This window comes from Tenrec ecaudatus, chromosome 1 (assembly GCF_050624435.1).
Source record: "Tenrec ecaudatus isolate mTenEca1 chromosome 1, mTenEca1.hap1, whole genome shotgun sequence".
NCBI lineage: Eukaryota > Metazoa > Chordata > Mammalia > Afrosoricida > Tenrecidae > Tenrec > Tenrec ecaudatus.
This window is the reverse complement of record NC_134530.1, coordinates 213,996,973-214,013,021: the sequence shown is the minus strand read 5'-3', so window position 1 is coordinate 214,013,021 and position 16,049 is coordinate 213,996,973. Positions and strand designations below refer to the sequence as shown.

General features: G+C 37.1%; 1 protein-coding gene and 1 pseudogene across 2 annotated transcripts in view; one reads left to right on the top strand and one right to left on the bottom strand.

The window, feature by feature from the left end:
- The window catches only part of ASPM (assembly factor for spindle microtubules), a 49,798-nt gene that overhangs the window by 8,878 nt on the left and 24,871 nt on the right, over positions 1 to 16,049 (top strand). For both annotated transcript variants that reach the window (XM_075528681.1, XM_075528671.1), the window contains exons 4-13: positions 4,930 to 5,034; positions 5,388 to 5,534; positions 7,334 to 7,579; positions 7,975 to 8,042; positions 9,447 to 9,588; positions 10,355 to 10,485; positions 11,930 to 12,105; positions 12,752 to 12,897; positions 14,372 to 14,457; positions 15,313 to 15,534. In XM_075528681.1, coding sequence (XP_075384796.1) covers positions 4,930 to 5,034; positions 5,388 to 5,534; positions 7,334 to 7,579; positions 7,975 to 8,042; positions 9,447 to 9,588; positions 10,355 to 10,485; positions 11,930 to 12,105; positions 12,752 to 12,897; positions 14,372 to 14,457; positions 15,313 to 15,534 — 1,469 coding nt within the window. The remainder of the gene's footprint in view (positions 1 to 4,929; positions 5,035 to 5,387; positions 5,535 to 7,333; positions 7,580 to 7,974; positions 8,043 to 9,446; positions 9,589 to 10,354; positions 10,486 to 11,929; positions 12,106 to 12,751; positions 12,898 to 14,371; positions 14,458 to 15,312; positions 15,535 to 16,049) is intronic.
- LOC142429546 (protein LLP homolog pseudogene) lies at positions 11,184 to 11,655 on the bottom strand (annotated as a pseudogene).

The following is a 16,049-nucleotide window of genomic DNA, read 5'->3' as shown; positions in this document are numbered from 1 at the left end:
TGTCTTTTCCACCTTGTTGACTGTATCTCTTTGCTACAGGTGATCTCATCTCAGAGCCAGTCATCTGTCGACTTACATGTACACTAGATCCCTGGCTGTCACTTGAGAGAGTTGCTTTAGCCATTGTCATCTTTCTCTCATGTCTTCAGTTTTCTTACTCGGTATTCACTTCAATTATTTACTGCGTTACATGTTTATATGTGTACTTTTCCTACTATCGAATATTCTTACATTAAAAGGTTATTTTTAAAAAGTAAAAGTTTCAAAAATTAAAAATCGTTTATATGTGGTTGGATCAGAAAGTATTCCTACCAATGTTTCATTTCCTGCACAGGTTTATTCCTAACAACAGTAGTTTCTCAGTGGATTTTCTATCTCAGTTTAACTCAAGGCAAAGTGGCTCTCACAGAAAGTTATGCCACTATTTCTTTGGATTCCAAAGTAGTAATCCTGATAGATTTTCTCTAAGGACACAGGTTGATGTTGGGGGCTTATTGCAAAGAAGTTTTAAGGAAATTGAAAACTGCACTGGTAAGAAAACGTCCAGGAAAGTTGCACGGAGGTATTTATCTTTCCATTGCAACAATGCGCCTGCGCTTTCTGCACAGGCAGCCAAAGACTGTTTAAAGGAGTTTTCTTGGGAAATCTTACTCTGTCAGGTCCTCCAGCCCTGACCTTGTCCCTTCAGCTTCTTTTTGTACCCCAAATTCAAATAGCATTTAAAAGGAACACTTAAAAGACTGAGTTCTTGGAAGATGTCAAAACTGCTATTTTGACAGGGCATAAAAGGAGCACAAAATCTGTGGGGAAAAGTTAGATAGAAGCACCAACTTCAGAAGTCCAAAACCCAAAGTGGCAAATATGTCAGGACATTAACTTCACATTTTGATAGTTTTGCTTAATATGCGTTTCTCTGATTTTATAGCAATATTATCTTAATTATTTTTGTATTGTCTGTTTCTACTTCTTTTCTTAGTTGTTGAACTCACTTCTATTACTTTCTGACCCTCTACTGAAACTTCTTTATATTCTAAATATGGTAATTCCTCAAATGAATCTATATATTTAGGATGGACCTCTAATCTTTAGACTCTTATGTCCACTTGTCTGCTCAACATTTCCACTTGATTGTCTCATGATCCATCTGTACTTAATTTATCCCAAACTAAATCCTGGATAGTCCTGTCCCACAATACATGTACTTTCCCACAATTATACTGGGTCCTATGGCTGTGATCTCCCATCTTAGTCAATGATCTCTCTCTCTCTCTCTCTCTCTCTCTCTCTCTCTCTCTCTCTCTCTCTCTCTCCCCTTCATTACTCAAGCCAGCATCCTGGAATAAGGCTTAATGTCTCTCCCACTCTTTCTCCATAAATGCAAAGACATAGTCTCTCTGATTCTGAACCCAGTCCCTCAACAAATCTCATCTTCTCTACCTTTAAAACACGCACACTCTGATCATTGCCGTTGTCAACGGTGCCACCATAAGCCAGTCAGTATCGTGTAGGGCCTGCTAACAGATCTTGTGGTCATCCTTGTTGGTCTTCCTAGTGGTCTACTTTTTATGTAGCAGGTAGGATGACACTTCTGAAAATTAGCATGATTTTCATTTATTAGTCCCTCTAATGACTTCCTATTTCACCGAAAGCCAAAGTTCTTAATGGTTTACAGGGCATTCAGTCTCTGTTATAACTACTCAATTCACTCATTGTGTCATGAAAGAGACATGGCTGCTATTTAAACAGATGAGTGACTATTTTGAATGCTATTTTATATGTGGACACTGAAATTTTAATTTCATATCAATTTGATATGTCATAATATATCTACTTTTGAATTTTCACTAATTTGGAAACTGTTCTTGGCTTGTGAGCCATACTAAAATATGCAAGTGCTGGATTTGCCTGAGAAACATGGTTCGCCAACCAGCCCCTGCTCTTAAAAATTATTCTGGGAAGTTATTAGTCATTTGCTTATATTTAATAGCCGTCTAAGTTGTATGAAAACTTTCAAGAAAGTGAACTGCAGTACTGATGGATTATATGCCACTGTAAGTTTTATCGCATTTTTCTTTATGGGTACCACTTACCATCTACCTCCGTCACTAGGCTATATACCTGGCAATAATTCTAGAGATGGCGTTCCAGTCAATTGTTTATTAAGGTTTATTAATTGAGACTACTGTTAAAATAACTCTCCTCTTTAATTTTTGTTCACTCACTGCCTGATATAGTTTAAGTTCTCATTATATCAAACTTGGGCCACTGTAGTAGCTTCCTTATGGGTGTCTGCTTCTAGTCTTAACCCCTTTCAGACTATTGCTCCACTATTTTTTAACAGATAGCCAAATATGTAACTTCCTGGATTAAAACCCTCTACCACAGCGGTTCTCAACCTGTGGGTTCTCAACCTTTGGGGGTCGAGCAACCCTTTCACAGGGGTAGCCCGATTCATAGCAGTGTCAAAATTATAGTGATGAAGTAACAACGAAAATAATTTTATGGTTGGGGGCGGTCACCACAACATGAGGAACTGTATTAAAGGGTCGTGTCATTAGGAAGATTGAGAACCACTGCTCTACCAGCATATAAGATGATTGATTAATGATGTCACTGATTGATAATGATTGATTAGTAATGTCATCACTAGTACTATGCTGCCCAGTCTTGAATCCCAGTTCTAGAACTTAATAGCTGTGGGATTGTGTGCAAGTAGCTTAATTGTTCTAAGCTTCAGTATTTTAATTATATAGAATATTGGATATATAGTATACTTCTCATAGGCTAGGTACTCTGGTGGTATAGTGGTAATGCATTGAGTCTGCCATCCATAAGATCAGTAGTCCAAAACTACCAGCTGCTTTGGAGAAAAAGATGGGCTTTATTCGTCTATAAAGAATTACAGTTTCAGAAACCCAAAGGAGCAATTCTACTCTGTTCTATAGAGTCTGTATGACTCAGAATTGACTCGATAGCAGTGAATGAGTGAGCCTCATAGGTTAATTGTGATGATTATAGGAGGCAATCTATATAAAAATAGTGTCTGTCATAAAGTATTCCATTATAACCATTATTTTTAATGTTATCTAAGTCCTTTCTACATCTTTCCACCTCTTGTATTGTTTTTCTCACATATATTTAGTATCCAGTCAGCAGGCATTGTTTTTACATGTCTAACTCTCACTTTTCCTTAAGACTCAGGTCATGTGTATTGCTCTGTCTTTTCAAAAGACTGTTCTATCTTTTTAGGAGGGTTCAATGTTCCCTTCTCTGTCTTCTTACAGGTTCTTATATATACCACCCCTTTTTGCAGTATAGTGTCATTATTTTTAAACTTCTTCCACATTTGACTGAGAACATTCTAAAGACTGGAGCCACATTTTTACTTCAGTATTCTCAGCATCCCATAATTTGATTGGGTGGTAATAGCTTCTGTAGTCACCAAATAACTTGTAATTTCTGGGCTATGAGGAGGTCCCCCCCACACACCCCCAAAATGGATTTTTTTCAAAGTTATGTATTTACATTTTTTTACAAAACAAATTTATCACCTTTCCATTACACTCAAAAATTTGTCAAATCTGCTATTCTATTCTTGGGAATATTTTTTCAATGCATCTGGGTGGCTGACAGCACCCCCCTTGTTGTTTTCTTCACCTCTTCTACGTCATCAAGTCCCTGTGCTTTCGTGTCCCTCTTCATTTGCAGAAACAAAAAGAAGTCACATGGAGCGAGGTCAGGTGAGTAAGGTGCGTGGGGCCAGAAAGGCATGATGCCAAAAACTGGTGCACTGAGGTGGCTGCATGAACAGGTGCATTGTCTTGGTGGCAAAACCAGTCCCCTGTCTGCCACAAATCAGGACCTTATTTTTGTCACACACTGTTACGCAATCTTTATAGAACCTTTATAGAAGAAGCTTGATTAACATTCTGACCTGGTGGAACAAACTTCAATGCACTTTCTCCCTTACATCATGTTGGTTGGTCTTTGATTTCACTTGGTAAGTTTTTTTTGGTGACGAGAGCATCTTCCACTGGCTTGATTGATTCGGGGTTGTAGGAATAGCACTGTGTTTCATCACCAGTAATGACCTTGGGGAAAAGTCTGGGTCTTTTCAGAGTTGTTCTTTCAAAGCACAGCATGTTTCCACCAGACACTCTTTATCAATCCTGGTCAGTCAGCACCCAAGGCACACATTTCGCAGCGACTCTTCTCATTCCCAAATCTTCTATTAACATTTGCTGAACCCAGCTCCAAGATAGTCCCGCTAACTTCCCCATCCCTTCAATGGTCCGTCATCAGTCTTCGGGTACAAGTGCACACAATTTGTCAACATTTTCATCTGTTCAGGAAGTTGATGGAAGTCCAGAACAAGGTTTGTCATCAATCAACATTTCACTTTTTTTAAAACAAGAAAACCACTCTTGCACTTGAGTTTTTCCCATAGCGCTGTCCTTGTAAGCTCACAACAGCCTCTGCAGTATGTTTCCCAAGCAGGAAACAAAATTCCACAGCCACAAGCTTTTCTCTTAAATCAGTTGTCACAAAAAATGAGGTTCAAGTGAAACTGTTGTTATGAAAAAACTCACTGTGACCAGAGAGAACTTTCCTAGTTGACACCACTGAGTGTACTAACTCAGAGAGAGTTGCTGGATGCTCACCTAGCTGGAAAACTGCGTACTATGAAAGCTCCACCCAAGCAGAGCTTATTTCCATTTTGGGGGGCGCCCCCTTTGTATAGCTTGTACATGTCAGTTTCATTGACTGCTGAGTTGATAGTATTCTGTCTGGTGCATAGTAAGTACTCAAGATTTGCCAAATGAACGTGACCACAAGGAACCCATACTTTAATTTCAAAATAATATTTAATTTCATTATTTGGGGTATTATTATTTTAATGCTATTAATTCTGCTTTGTGATTATTTTAGATTCATTGCTATACAGAACCCCTAGTTCTAAAACAAACAAGAGGATCAGAGCTGTTGTTCCTGTGGCACAGTCCAATTTGACCTTTATAAAACCACTAAAAACAGGCAAGTGTGTATTTTATTGAATTTCTTTGAAAACTGACGTGAAATACACTGTTTTGAATGGACATAAATTGAGTATCTATTTAATGAAAGCCTTACAGATATTTAAAAGTATGTTTTTAAATCAACTCTTGATGACAGGATTTTTAAATAACTGAGAAATATTGCTTTACTAATTCTGCGTTTGCTCTATGGTATTTCATGCCCTTGATTCTATTAACTCTTTCCAGTAAGTATCAGAAAAACACCGATTATTGTGTTTTAAAAGTACAGGAATTTGCTAGTAAAATAATCTTGTGCAATTTACTTTATAATAGTTGAAACAAAATTGTACAAATACCCAATTGTATTCTTAGATATTCCTAGACATCCAATGCCGTTTGCTGCAAAAAACATGTTTTATGATGAGCGCTGGAAGGAGAAGCAAGAGCAGGGCTTCACTTGGTGGTTAAATTTTATACTGACTCCTGATGACTTCACTGTAAAAACAAGTATCTCTGAAGGTAAATATTTGGATCTTAATATTCTCATTTACACAACATTTTTAACATAAATATGCTTTTTTATATTGTATTCAGTAGTATTTTTCATTAATGCATTGGCCTGGATCTTAAAGAGTATATAGGTAGGAATTTTCAGTAAATTTTGTACTCAACGTATTGACAGTTACTTTTTTTGCTTTACTTTCATTCCCTCATCCGCCAGTTCAATTTCCATTTTTCAGGTGAATAGGCTTCATTTTGCCACAGACTCCATAAAAAATTGTTTTATAACTCAGTCAAAATTAACATTAAAATGTGGCTGCTAAAAAATTCAGTTCAGTTTTCGCAATGTGAACCAACTGTAATGTCCTGTGTGTCCTGACATGAAGGCAAGCTATAGGACTGTAAGGTATCTGAAAAGCAGTTGATCTCAGAGGGTGCTTGTTCTGGAAAAGACTTGGGCGAGGGACAATGGTGGAAAGATGATAGTGCCTTTCAAACATGTAAACGATTTCCTCCTGAAAGAGAAGGAAACTTGCTTTTACAGCTCTCATCCCACAGTTATAGGGATCAATAGCAACTCCAGATAGTCAATTATTCCAAACATCACATAGGATATCTTTTTTAAATGGTGAGGATCCCACTGTTGCAAAGATTGGTTCGTCTGTGTCCGAACAGTCATGCGTGGCGTTTCTGTACTGTGTTAGTGAGGGTTGACAAGAGAAACAAATTCATAGACACTCGTGTATATAAGAAAGAGCTCTATAGAGACAAGAGCAGTTGTATATTGAGAAACATCCCAGGCCAGTCCAGATCAAGTCCATATGTCCAATATGAGCCCTTATGTCCGATACCAATCTGTAAATTCCTCTTCAGCCTTAAGAAACCCATGCAATGACGCGGAACATAGGAAGATCATAGGCCAGTGGGTAACAATTCTTGTGGATCCAAAGGTGGTGTAAGCATATCAGGGCTGGCATTGGTCTCCATGTGGCTTTTCCAGCTCCAGGGCTCTGGCGTAGCTCCATGTGACTTGTCATCAGGAATACCAAGCACAGAGTATGTGTGTGTGCTCCACCTCCAGCGAGTTATTCATCTCATCTCTGTAGTGCCTCCAAATGAGGTCATCAAGCTGCGACCTGATTGACAGGCTACACTCCACCCCTTCACTCTTAATAGTCGCAAGGCACTAGATTATGTAATCACCTCATGTATTAAAAAGACCTTTGAATTAGGTGACTTCTATAATACCGTATATAATCGGCCTAAGCTGACCTGAATATCAACTGAGACACCAAATTTTACCACAAAACTGCATTAAAAATGTGCTGAAAAACTTGGCTTATATCCAAGTATATATGGTACCTTTTCTGTTTTTTCCCTCCAAAGGAAACGAAGCTTAAACAACAAATATGGTCTATAAAAATTGAAATTATATCTCAAAATGTAATGGACTTTTTAAAAGTGATACTCGTCAATAGGTTATCTTTTACTTAATCTATAAAAAGGGCAGGAGTAGAGAATCATATTTTGGAGATTATTTTGATTAGAGAGAATATTGTTGAATTACAGTACTAGTTGTGGAGGTGGTGTGAAGGAGTCAGCTAGGGAGACACTCTGCGGGTAGTCAATAGACTACAAGGATAGATGGACTTATGGACTGAGTGAGTACTGATTGTAAAATAAGAAGGACCGGGGCAAGCTTGAGGGGCTAGGGGAGTGCCTTAGATTCAATTTTGGGCTCTCTTAAGTTGTATTTAATGCCAAATTTAAGGATAACTAGTATTTAATCAAGACGATTCTTCCTTTGTTCTTCCCAGTAAACGCTGCTACTCTCCTTTTGGGAATGGAGAGCCAACATAAAATAAGTGTTCCCAGAGCGCCGACGAAAGACGAAGTTTCTCTCAGAGCTTACACCGCCCGCTGCAGACTGAATCGATTACGGCGTGCAGCCTGCCGTTTGTTTTCTTCTGAAAAAATGGTGAAAGCTATAAAAAAACTTGAAATCGAAATTGAGGCAAGACGGTTAATTGTTCGTAAAGATAGACATATTTGGAAGGATGTGGGTAAGAACTTTGAAAGCACCTTGTGATTAATTCTTAAAATCACTTAAGATTTTTTATTTCAGAATGAGGGGGACTTCAGAAATTTGTGGGAAAATGCCATTATCTTGATCCTATGAATTTTTTGAAGTCGTTTCTTTTATGTGTGTGTGTGTGTTTATACTTTGGCATTGCTGTCTATTATCTCACATACTTTAATATCATATGTGTTTTTAAGAATAGATGCACACTTTCTTTTAGATTAACTTATTTCATAGAAGCAATTAATATTTTTTCTACTGAGTTCTCCAGAAAGTTTTATTTACTTTTACTTTGGTTTTATTTACTTATTATTTAGTTTTACTTACTTTTTAAATTTTTAGTGACCTGAGCCTACCTACTTTTTACATGTGTTTCAGGAGAACGGCAGAAAGTATTAGATTGGCTTTTATTCTATAATCCTTTGTGGCTACGAATTGGCTTAGAGGTAAATATATTTCAGTTTTTTAACAAAGATAGATGTTTAGTGTACTTTTAGTAGAATAGACACTTTAATTGAATGCGGTTTCACTGTTAAACATGATAGTCATTTGGTTAGCTTGGTTGGTCTTTCAGTTTCAGTGTGAAATATAAGCTCCATCACAACCTGCTCATGAGGTAAAGAAGCCAGGACATTGTATAGTAAGCCAAACTCTTGCCTAGTAACATGTCAATGTAGTGTCTTACAGATAATGTAGTTTGGACTTGGATTAGTAATTTCAGAGAGTTCATTTTTTAGTATAGAGAAATGAGAGGAAATAAGCTGTTTCACATATATTTTCTAATTTAAACCTCCACAAAACTCAGTGATATGTGTATTAGTATTTCTACTTCACTGGCAAAATGGAAGCTTACATGTTTAATGACTTGCTGATATTCATTAGTATTTGAAGCAGTCTGAGGGGAAAGTCTAACTATTTAGATATTGGAATACTTTTTAAAATGTTACTGGGACGTGTTATCTACTTACTTCACTGCCCAACAACAACCAGGGTATCAATAAATGCCTTTTAAAGCTTAAGCTTAGGTGTCATGCGCATCACCTCCAACTAATCCCCCTGGACAGAGGACTAGGTGTATATGAAGCAAGAATGAATTATCCTCCCACAGACACTCAAGTGTATGACAATTAGTAGGGTTATCTAATCCTTTTGCTGAGAAGGGAAGACTAAATAATTGTTAACTATGACAATTGCTACACGCGTATTTCTATATCCTCTGATTCTGCACATGGGTTTGACCGTTCAGGATCTGAAGAAAAGCTTGAAAGACAAAAAAATCAAGCAATTATCTATTTTACAAGATACTTATATTCTTGCTCAAGTTCTCATCTTTATTTTTTCGTTATAGAGTTATAGTATGTAATTTAACGCATTTATCTGAATTGTTTAAAATTTTTAAAGATTGAAAATAAGTATATTGATGTTAAACTAATTTCATATCTAAATTGTTAGTTATAAGCAAATTTGAACTTTCCAAATTATTTTAGATCCTTTGTGGATAGTTTTCCACTTGCTAATTACTAGAAGACCTTGAATATTGAAGTTTCTATAGTGTTGGCTTCAGAACAATTATAATTAAATTTGAGGAAAAGCTGATATTAGTTAGTTCTTTAACTTAAAGTTTGAAGCTTTTATAGAAGATCTTGATTGTTAGGTGATTTATAGAAATTGCTTTACTCCTGAGCTTTCAGGTTTTTCATTGTGCGATAGACTGCAGGTACTGAAGGATTTGACAATTACATCACTCCCATCCTATTTAATAAGTAGAACACTGTTTACTTCCCACCCAGTCATGTCCCTCTTCCTCTTAGAGAAAACATGGACCTGACTTTAGCTCTAATTCTTCTCAGACAGTTTTTGGCGAACTCATATCTTTGGAAGACAACAGTGATGTCATGGGGTTGGCTGTGTTCATTCTGAATCGCTTGCTTTGGAATCCTGATATAGCAGCTGAATACAGACACCCCACTGTTCCTCATCTTTACAGAGATGGTAAATATTTTTGCCCCCACCAAATTCTCCCTATCCCATGCATAACTAGTTTCTTCTTACTCTTCTCAATTTAAGTTTTACCTTCTCAGAAAAGCCTATGTCAACAGCTATCTGTCCACTACTCACACTACTTTAGCATTGTTATTCGCCATCATTTCTTGAATCACTATTTGTAATTATTTTCAGCAGTGTGTTTTCTCTTGCTTTTCCCTTACCCTGACCTGGCTAGCTTGTTATCTATCCCCCATGTGGATGGGTATCTGTTTTGTGTGTGTTTGCTACGATTTATCCAGCACCTAGATGCTACTTAAATGTACTTTGGCTTTATAAAGCCCACTGCAACCAAATTGATGCCTGCTTAGAGTGACCTTATAAGACAGCATAGAACTGCCTCTGTGGGCTTCTGAGACTTTCAACCTTTCTGGGAGCAGACAGCTCATTTTTCTGCAGAGCTGCTGGTGGTTTTGAATTGCTGATCTCGTGATTAGCAGTACCACAGTTACCTGATAGCTACATGGACCAAGTACATCTCTTGATATCTGTGCCTCGGGTTTCTCTAGGAAAGGAAATGTTCATGGAACTCACCCCACTCAGTTATTGTGAGGATTAAATGGATTTGTGTATATATAACACTAAGAGCAGGCATGTTAATTTATTTGTGCTTGAGATTATGTTTTTATTGTGTGCACACAATTATTATTGCTGTTTGAAGGTGAAATTTATATTCCATAGATAAATTGCTGTGCTTTTATATGCTTTCTTAAAGGTCATGAAGAAGCTTTGTCTAAGTTTACTTTGAAAAAGTTATTGTTACTGGTCTGTTTCCTTGACTATGCGAAAAACTCCAGACTGATTGATCATGACCCTTGTCTCTTCTGCAAAGATGCCGAATTCAAGGTATAGTCCTCATGCTTTATGTTCCACATCTAAGATTTTCCATTAGTTTATTTCTGTTTCTTTTCACATCTAAGACTTTTTACGTCTGTTGTACAGGTTTTTTTTATAAAAACACAAAAATGATATCCCTAAGGACAGTGTTCTGGTATAGAATCGCAATGCATTTCTAGTGATTTTTATCAGTTGCTCTAACTGTGCCGGCTTTGCGCACTGCCATCTCACCAGCATATAGCACCCTTTCTCCTCATTTTGACCTGAGAATTTACTGAGATATGCTTCTGAGGCTCTAATATTTTTTTTTACGCAAAATAGTTTTTATTCCGCATTGAACAAAATTTAAAATCCAAACAAGCACTGCCCATAAGATCCAAGGTCATCATCTTTTACAATTACTGTTGCTTCACAGCTGCGGCAAAGCCCAAGGATCTTAAATTTGCCAGTACGTTTGGCACTTACTGACAATGATGAAGTTGCACAAACAATCACAGTGAGTTCATACTGGACAGACTCTGACATCTGAAAACACCCGGATAATACAGCCCCTCTGATGGAAACACCAGTACATACAGCTTTCTTTAGACAAAGAAACTGGGTGCTCCACATGAATTTGAGTTCTACGAGGTTCGAATCGAAGGAAGAGACTCAGGGTAAAATACATCATCGCCAGCGGGTCAAAGTGAAATCCACTCAGGATTTCATCAACCCCCTGCCCCCGCCCCGTTCCAGTGACGTTTCTGAGTCTGACAGGCTAAGCCTCTCGCGGCCTTCGCCGCTTTGGCTTTGTTTTTCCCCTTCTTCTTTTCTCGCTCTGCCTTCAGCTTTTTTCTGTGTCTCGGGTTCATCCACACTGGGTACTGTCCGTGCTGGTCTAGAAGGCTCTTCTTATTCCTCTTAATGTCAGTCTCCATGGTCATGTCACCTTCACTTGTTTCTTCGTTGACCTGACACTGCATTTTCTCTTGGCAACGTCTGGGCCCTGCAACAGTTGCTGTCTCTTGAACATCTTTCATTAAAGCATCACCGTCTACTTTGAGGATGTTTTTAAGTCTGTTGAGCTCCTTTGGGCACTCTTTTTTCTCTTTTCAGCACGCATTTTCCTTTTCCACTTACTCCGTAAGCTTTTAGCCATGTTTTACCTGGGCAAGTGTTCCGAGCTCACGTGCAACAGGCAGCTCACGCAGCGCGGAGGTGATGGCTCTACTGAGGCTCTAATATTATCAACTTAATACTTACTGGCTTTTAGAATATATTATTAATTTTGATCATTGCTTTAAAACTGTTAACTTAGAAATATAAGAAACATGTTTTATTGCCCTGTGATATGAAACTTATCATCTATTTATGATACTCTTATTCCTTTATGTTCAGAAGGATTTGAAGGATTTGTTTTATTATACACAAACTATAATATTGGAATATAACATCTGCCATTTCTTTCCTATAGGCTAGTAAAGAAATTCTTCTGGCTTTTTCTCGAGATTTCCTGAGTGGTGAAGGTGATCTTTCTCGTCACCTTAGCTTTTTGGGATTACCCGTTAGTCATGTTCAGACGCCATTTGATGAATTTGATTTTGCTGTTACAAATCTTGCTGTAGACTTGCAGTGTGGGGTGCGTCTCGTGTAAGTATCAGACATAGAATTATTTTGTCTGATGAAATAGATTTATTTTCAGAAGACCTTTTCTATACTTTCACAGATGTTTGTTTGCTTTTGTTATGTCCTTACTAGCTAGTGATCAGGGTAATGTACGTAACTTATCTAGGCCTTGCCTGGCTTATGGAGCTGGCATGGATACAGAATATTTGCTTATTGTGTAGAATATAGTACCCCTCAATAAGGGGTACTATATCCTACTTTCTCTGTAGAATCCTGCTGGTCTGTCCCACATGTAGGTCTGGGTGTAAATCTCCCAGCTCTTCATTATTACCTCTTCAAAAGATGTCTTCCCAAACCTAGACTAATAATGGGAAATAAGTCATTTTCTGACCATGAAACAGTAGTGTCTACTGTATTTTTTGTGTTTTAACACATCTACTTAAATGATGTACACTATCAAGGGGATTGCACAGTTAGCAAAAGAAAACAAACAAATGAATAATGCATGTGCAATTTTTGTTAAAATTATGGCATTGAGATAAATTTTTGGTCTTTTTTTTTTAAAACGTTTTCTTGGGGCTTCTTTAGCGATTAATTATATTTAAGTGAAGTTGCTTGTTCATATATGCTTTCGTATAGTGGTTTCCTCTCAAAATTTCTTTACTGCTAGGCGAACCATGGAACTTCTCACACAAAACTGGAATCTCTCAAAGAAACTCAGAATTCCTGCAATAAGCCGTCTTCAGAAAATTCACAATGTTGACATTGTTTTTGAAATTCTTAAATCACGAGGAATTCAACTGACTGATGAGCAAGGTAAATACTGAGTAAAAAGCAACCATTTTCCTCACTGACTAACATACATTTCGATGCCTCAAATGTTACCCTTGTTTCTGGGCATATTTGACCTGCTGATTCCAAAAATGGTACTAGTTTTCTCCTCTCAGCTACCATTTTTGACTTACATGTACCATATACCACGTTTCATTCTGCTTGCCCACAGGAAATCAGCATCTTTTAATTTAGTGTTGTTTACCTGAGACGGAGGAAGGTGCACACTGGCTTTATTTAAGTTTTGGATCAAGTTCTACTTCACATGGTGTTCTTTGACCCAAAGATACCTTTGAACAGTGCAGTCACATAAACTTGGAATTTTCTGTAGTGGTTATGAGTTTCCTCACTGTAAGTTCAGCTATCTGAACCCACCTGCCACTCTGCAAAGGAAAGATGAGATTCTTCTGCTGTCGTAAAGACTTGCAGCCCCCAAACCCACAGAAGTTCCCCTTTTCCCTGGAGGGTCTCTATGAGCTGTAATAAACTGACTGGTAGTGGGTTTTGTATGATAAATAGAGATTCAAGTCTTCTGAATCCAAAAATGGGTCTATCCGAGTTCCAGCTCATTTATTCAAGTTAAAATCTTCCAGTCTTGTTTAAGATGGCATAACTTCTGCACCTGTGCTTAGAATCTCCTAACGGAAAAGTTAGGTGTTTTCTTGTGAAGAGCTTGGAGTCATTTTCACCTCTGAAACGTGTAACATGAATTAACTGATATACATTAAAATATATTCAGAAGTGTTTATTATGTAATTTAAGAAGAAAAATTAGACCTTCAAAGCATTTATGAAAATTGCCATGAAGTCTTATATTTTGGGCTTTCAATTACCCTCACGCCTTCCAGTTATGTGCCTTTTGAATTTTCTTTTTTATTTTCCACTCTTCTCAAGCTGTGGTCTGGCTTTGCAGTATCCAACTTGTATTCTTTGTATATATTGCACAGCCTCCCATAACACAAAGAAAAACTGACTTTTAGCTCATCAAGTTTAACTCATGTTGACCCTACTGGACAGAGAAGAACTGCGTCTTTGGGTTTCCAAATCTTTACATCTTTTAAATGCTGCAGAGTGACTAGTGTGTTCGAACCAATGACTTTATGATTGACAGCTCAACCTATAACCACCTAGCTACCATGGGTCCATATACAGCTTTCCAGTGAAGTCCCTTAATACCTAGTTCTTTTTCAAAAATATCTTAGCTTTTTAAATTTATTCCTGTAATTTGTGTGTCTGAGTTCTCATATTTACTAGGATAATAAATTAGTAAAACTTAGCCAAAAAATGAGTGAAATACCATATCTAAGAAAGTATTGCTGATGTGGTCTATCTGGTGCAATTTTCTGAATAACCAAATAACCCTGGGAACAAGCCACAAACAAGGCATCCAGAAAAAATGAACTTTTTAAAATCATTGATGAGGGCATGCATTATGTTAATTGCTTCTCTTTTCATTACAGGAAACACAATTCTGTCTAAGGATATTGTGGACAGGCACAGAGAAAAAACGCTTGCGCTGCTTTGGAAAATAGCGTTTGCTTTTCAGGTATCAAACATTTGGTATATTTTGGACTTTTATCAGTTTTTAATATTTATACAAACAATTCGTATAAAAGACAAAAAGTAATTTTTTTCATTGATGGGATTTATTTTGTCCTGGGAGTTGTGATAACTGCTTTATATCTATTTCGTTGGATGTTGATCGCACCCTTATAAAGTAGGCTGTATCTCTACAGTGCAGGTGAGGAAGCAGGCTGAGCGTTAGCTGCACTAGCCTTGATAAGAAGTAGAACTGAGTGGAGCCAAACTCGGGTGACTCCAGATCTCATGTTCTTAGCTACTATGCATTCCATCACTGCTCTAAAGGCTTTTTTTTTGCCTTTAAAAAGTGAATTTTTTGAGGGGGGAATGGGGAGGGAGGAGGGGAAAAAAAAGAGGACCTGATGCAAGGGGCTTAAGTGGAGAGCAAATGCCTTGAGAATGATTGGGGCAGGGAATGTATGGATGTGCTTTATACAATTGATGTATGTATATGTATGGATTGTGGTAAGAGTTGTATGAGTCCCTAATAAAATGTAAAAGAAGAAAAGAGAAAAAAATGATTAGGGCAAAGACTGTACAGATGTGCTTTATACAATTGATGTATGTATATATATGAACTGTGAAAAGAATTGTATGAGCCCCAATAAATTGTTAAAATTAATTTAAAAAATAAATAAATAAAAGAAAAAAATGAATTTTTTATATTAAATCTTACATACATTTTGAGCACTTTGTTTTCTTAGCTCTTTAAAACTTCTCAGTAATTATGTTAACTTCACAACTTGTGTAAATAAAAAATAGGTTCTTGAATTTGTGTGAATTGAAAATGTCACATTGCTTATCCTGTTGTATGTTTCAGGTGGAGATCTCCCTGAATTTAGATCAGTTAAAGGAAGAAATTGACTTTTTAAAACAAACACACAGAATAAAGAAAGCAATGTCTGCACTATCCAGCCGTTCCGATACTGTCCCGAACAGGACAAAAGACGAAAGGAGTAGTAGGTCTTTGGAACAGTACAGTGAAAGCATAAAGCTGTTAATGGACTGGGTAAATGCTGTTTGTGCCTTCTATCATAAGAAAGTAAGTTGCTTTTTCTTTGTTTTCACCCAGGATCTTTAAATAACTTTTGGTCAAAGTCAGTTAACTTAATTTAAAAACAAAACTTTTATTGTATGTCTTAAGTAATTTAGTTTATAAGCTTTCCCTCAAGTTGAGTTAGGATATCACTCATGGAAAGTATTTCATCTGACTTACTCACATAATGCACTGTAACGGAATGTATCACTACTAGTGGAGAGTCGGATAGGAAGCTTGTGCACAGCAGGGACCCCAAAGGATCACATCCTTTTTATCAAGGTAAACACAGATAAAGTCATCATCAGAGAAAAAGGCAGCAAGGAGAGAGAGATATCTAAGTGATTTTATACTCATTCATTAAGTTGATACTTTAGTTCTGAATGAGATGTAGCTTTTAATGTAAACGCATGAAAAAAATCTTTCCTGACACACAAAGATATAAAATAGGAAAAATGATCGTATAGTTGACTATAAATGGTAAAATGTTATACTTTGAACAAGTATTATTCATAGAAAGG